General features: G+C 39.5%; 1 protein-coding gene across 3 annotated transcripts in view; it reads right to left on the reverse strand.

The window, feature by feature from the left end:
* The window catches only part of LOC107595846 (inactive phospholipase C-like protein 1), a 90,026-nt gene extending 85,357 nt beyond the window's left edge, over nucleotides 1-4,669 (reverse strand). For all 3 annotated transcript variants that reach the window (XM_016286424.1, XM_016286423.1, XM_016286422.1), the window contains exon 1: nucleotides 3,972-4,669. In XM_016286424.1, coding sequence (XP_016141910.1) covers nucleotides 3,972-4,145 — 174 coding nt within the window. In that variant the 5' untranslated portion in view covers nucleotides 4,146-4,669. The remainder of the gene's footprint in view (nucleotides 1-3,971) is intronic.
* Between the last annotated feature and the right edge of the window lie 216 nt (nucleotides 4,670-4,885).

Genomic DNA, 4,885 nt, shown 5'->3' on the forward strand with positions numbered 1-4,885 from the left:
ATTAAATCCCCATGAGAAATATTAAAAACTAATGCAATACAGAAATTTCAAAGTTAAGGCATGACCATTGGTCAGCAAAATGCTCATTGGCTCAGCGGGATCAGAAAAAAAGAGGTGGAGAAGAAAAGAGCATGTTAACTGCAAAATAATTAATAATTAATGTGAAGAATTAGGTGTGAAACCATCAGGAACCTTTTAGTCTCCAGTGCCACTATTTTCCAGAACTGCAACCTTGAGTGTCCAGAATTACAAGGTGACAGGTTCTCAGAGACTTTGCTTGGGTAAAAAGATCCTAAAAAATGACCCCTACTTAATAAGAATAACATTCTGAAGTGTTGTGAAATACATGAAGACTATTTTTATAGGCTTTATTGACAGATAAGTTGAGAGTGACTCTTGAAGGACCAGCACCACATCCTCTTGTACCACTGTTAGAAGAATTTATCTTCCAGAATCTGGCAGTAAGTTTTAGGAGCTAATTTTTGTCAGTCTCGGGATAGGAGATGGACTAAAAATGAACTCCCAAAACTTACTGCAACATGGAGCTAAGGAGAAAATGTAGAACTTAACCAATTGGAAAACAGCTTAGTGAAAAGCTTTTACGGTTTAAAAGCTAATAGAAAGTCCTATGATATCAAATAAATGGTGCTTTAAAAAATCCTTGAATCTGGTGTTCATGAAAGAGTGGGAACTCTGATTTAAGAATTTGACACAAAATATGGTGCATACATTTAATTAGGTTCTAAAAAATTGTCCTTATAAAGGTAAAAATGCCCATAAAAGGTATCACCCTCAGTTTGAAATCTTCAATCAACTCTCCATTTATTTTATTTACACTGAAAAGAATGAACAGTACATTCTTCAAAATGTCTCCTTTTGTGTTCTAGAACCCAAGAAATTAGGTCATACAGGTTTGGAACAACATTAGAGGAAGTGATGAGAGTTTTCATTTATGGATGAACAAATATTTAATGAGTAAGATTAGATATTGTTTTTGTTTGCATGAGAACATTGAGGGGAGAGAGACAGCTAAAGAAATATAGGGGGGAAAGGAAGTAGGACAGAGATTGGCAGAGAATGGCAAATTAGAAAGAAAAGGAAGAGTATTACAGCAAATAAGGAGAAATGTGAGGTAGAAATTGTGTGGATTGGAACATTGTAAAACTGTACCAAGCTGTGTTCAGACAGCACTGATTAAATGGAAAGTGCTCATGAGGCTGAAAAAACAAGCAAGGTGTTCCCCAGGGTTCTGTACTCCGGATTCCCCAAGTTTGCTTTTCTGCTCAACCTAAAGCTCACTGTCAAAACTCACTAAATTGAGAGTGGTTTCCTATTTCTTCATAAAAATCATACCAAAACAAATGCAAATAAATATATTTTGGGGGGAAAAAATCATACCAAAACAGTGGCATAAACTATTTGAGCAACTGTACTTCTTTACTAAAGATGTACTGTTTTGTGAAATGTTCTTTATTACAGAATCTGAATATTTGTGCTCTTCAATTTCTTTCATAATATCACTAAGACCTTCAGAGTACAAATAGCAGGTCTTCATGACTTAAATAATTTATTTTCTCTTTTTTTTCATTTTACTGAAATATTCCAATCCAATGAATAACAGGTTACTTTACAAAACGTAATTGTGCATTAAACTAACATCAAAATGAAAATATCCACTCTAGAAGATCACCACACTAACACACTGTCAAAAATTACAAACTCTTAACCATGTTAGCAGTCCAAGAACACATATGGCAATTGAATCTGGGAAACTTTAGGACATTCTCTCACCAAGGACAGCCAGAACTGAAAAACAATTAGATTTTACGATCATCTCAGTCAAGAACATAGAGGCATGGGGGAAGCGTTAGGTCACTGCATGCTCAGGGATGCTGCAGGATCAACTCCATTTGCCTATTACACTGATGTGCGGTGCTCTTGTGCGTGCACAACTGCACAGAGAGAGGTCTGTAGATATCAGAAAAGCAACAAGTTCTCAAGTCTGTACTAAATAGGTGTAAGCTACAAGTTCTGCATCCATTTAAAAACAATGATGCTCTGGACATTGTCCTGGAGGGCTACGCACTTTGGCTGAGGACAGGGAACATTACTCACATTCTGGATCTCAAACAAACAGAACCAAGAACCCAGGCTGGGATGAGTCACATGAACGCTGCCTCCTCTCTCCGCTCTATCGACGGTGCCTGACACTGACATCATCAGCTTCGTTGCCATCTGTCAATTACCCTATGCCACATCCTGCTCACTTGAACTAAGACAGCCTATTCGAGCACTGAAAGTACTGAACTTGGTTATGGGCAGCACCCAAATACAGATTACAGTCTTGTGGGGTGTAGCAGCAGCACCAACTTCTCAAGAGGCTCCTACTGTCGCAAATGCAAAATCTAAACAAGAAGAAATTGCATTTCAAATAAGAGAGTGTCACAAATAAAGTTTCAAAAGTTTCAATTACAGCCATGCAAACAGAAAGTGATATTAACATTTTACATCACATTGCAACAACAGTAACTAGCAAGTGCTGTGTTTTATATCAATCCTACGTACGGAGTCTAATAACTAGACACCCCTCTTAGTCACTGGCCCTGCTGTCTTGCTCCGTAATCCTTCTACCTAATAGAGCTGAAGATAATTGTCTGACCTTCACTGCAAAGCACTGATGTAGAGTCATTGCTGCATTATTCCGTAACACTGGATCAATGATTATCTTAAGCATTAGTAAACCCAAGACCCAAAGGGCATTTGAGTGTTTCAAACATGTCAGGCTATTAATCCAACCTCTTGACATCTCCTTTTCTTCCGAAATCCTTGTAAGCTCTTAGAAAGTTAGTAAATATGGTATCCCATGTCATTCATCTCTTTGAAGTCATTGTCTATGCTTTATTATTGCAAAATGGAATTGTTTCAGGTCAACCTTTAGGTAACAATGGCCTTGCTGTTTACATACTGTAACAACCATGCTGTGGGAAAACGGCCACTGGCTCTTTTCATTTTACTGCATTTTGTGTTAAAGGGGACTAAAATGCTTCCATCCAAGAAAAAGAGTCCAAATATCTATGGTTATGTTAAGTAATGACCAGTTTAGTGACATACAAAATCCTATCTGATCTGAAAAACCCAATGTTTTTGACCCTATGTGGATGACCGACAAGTAAACGGCATTTAAAAATATGAAGGTTTATAATAACATCAATTTATGGCAAAATCACAATTCCACTACAGGCACGACAGCATTTGTCTTGTGATTAATTTCACAGGTGAGGATGTTTGAATCCCGTAGGTAATCTCATATCTGTGAAATATCAATTCATGGGTTTAACTTCAAGGATTTAAGGCACAACAGAAAGATCTGTAATCCTGACCAGTGGGCTCAGAGGGGGGGGGCGGGACGGACAATGCACAAAGCAAATAATAAAATGTGATTAACCTTCTAAAAGAAGTTTCTAAAAGAGATGAGAAAATGTTGATATCAATTTCTATATGTTCAGTCAAACTTTTGCTTTGTGTTTACCAGAATCTGTCCAGATGTCAACACAGCTACCCTCATTCTCAAAACATAATATTAAAATGTTTCAATGTTTGATTTTAAGAAAAGTTGCTATTCAGTTTACTATAGACAGTTATGGTCGAGTGTTGGGTTGCCACATCTGGGTCCTGAAGCAAAACCAGTTGAGACTGGGCTTCTACACCCTAGTGCATCCTGTAATCTGTAACTGGTTGTAGGTTCAAACCCCACGAGGATCCATAAAGTACCACAATTGTGTCCTTGATAAAGTCACAAACCCTCAAGCATCTCCGAGAGAACTGAACGTGCTGTTGTTTACATGGAGACGGTCGATCGCACTCTATTCCACAATCTGAATTCTTGTAACAGTTTCGTTTGAAAAGACAAGATTGAGTACGATTTACACTACCAAACTCTTGACAACTGACAGGTGTGTTTCTGCTATTACCTTAATGATGCTGCTCCTCCTCGGTGCCGTTTTCACAGACTCTAGGAGAGCCGCCTCGTCGCGCTCCACCAGTGGCACGCTGACTCCACTCCGCCGGCCTGATCGAATCGCTCTCGGTGGGATGAAGTCCGGAGCTCCATCCCCGCACAATCTGTCCTCGTAAGACTCCGACATCTCCAGGATTAGATGGTTAGGAAATCAATATAATTTTAAACTATATTTGGACCCAAGAACATCCACATCCGATTATTAATATGGGTCTTTGGGTAGCTCCGGTAGTCCAATTTAACTTAATTGCGCAGATTCTACGGCAGGTTGAGAATGGATCTTGTTCCTTGAGCCCATCCTAAAGCAACTTTTGCCACTCACACAGCTCGAAGAAGAAATGATATGTATAACTGGCTCATTAATCATTCTCTTGCGCAAGAGGACACTTGCATCACCGCGCAACAAGTTAAAAACCACCGCCGGTTCCTAACTTCTCTCATTGATCCAGTGCGCGTCAAACAATCTGTATGTAACACGTGCAGAAATGCACAATTGTTCACAGATATGCAGGAGAGCGGAGGGATTGCGGGTCACCAAATACTATCGGGCATCAAAACAACCCCAAATGTGCGCATTCTGTCTCAGCATGATGGAAAAGAAACGCCGGAGTACTGGTTGTGGACGTTGCTCGCCTCATCTCACTGTGTGTTGTTTGGTTAGACAAGAATGAGAAATGACACTGGCACAACCTCTTAGATCCGCTAAGCCCGCCCCTCGCGTCCGTAAAGCTCGTGATTGACGGGTGTAGTGACCAATCAGACATTCTGAATTTTCACAAACTTTAAACGCTCGTCTTTCAAAGAGGAGGAGCCAATGCGTATGAGCTTCAGGAATGTTACTCATTTGAGTTTACCAGATGTTTGAGA

The sequence above is a fragment of the Sinocyclocheilus grahami genome, unplaced genomic scaffold, assembly GCF_001515645.1.
Source record: "Sinocyclocheilus grahami isolate Dianchi unplaced genomic scaffold, SAMN03320097.WGS_v1.1 scaffold209.1, whole genome shotgun sequence".
Classification (NCBI taxonomy): domain Eukaryota; kingdom Metazoa; phylum Chordata; class Actinopteri; order Cypriniformes; family Cyprinidae; genus Sinocyclocheilus; species Sinocyclocheilus grahami.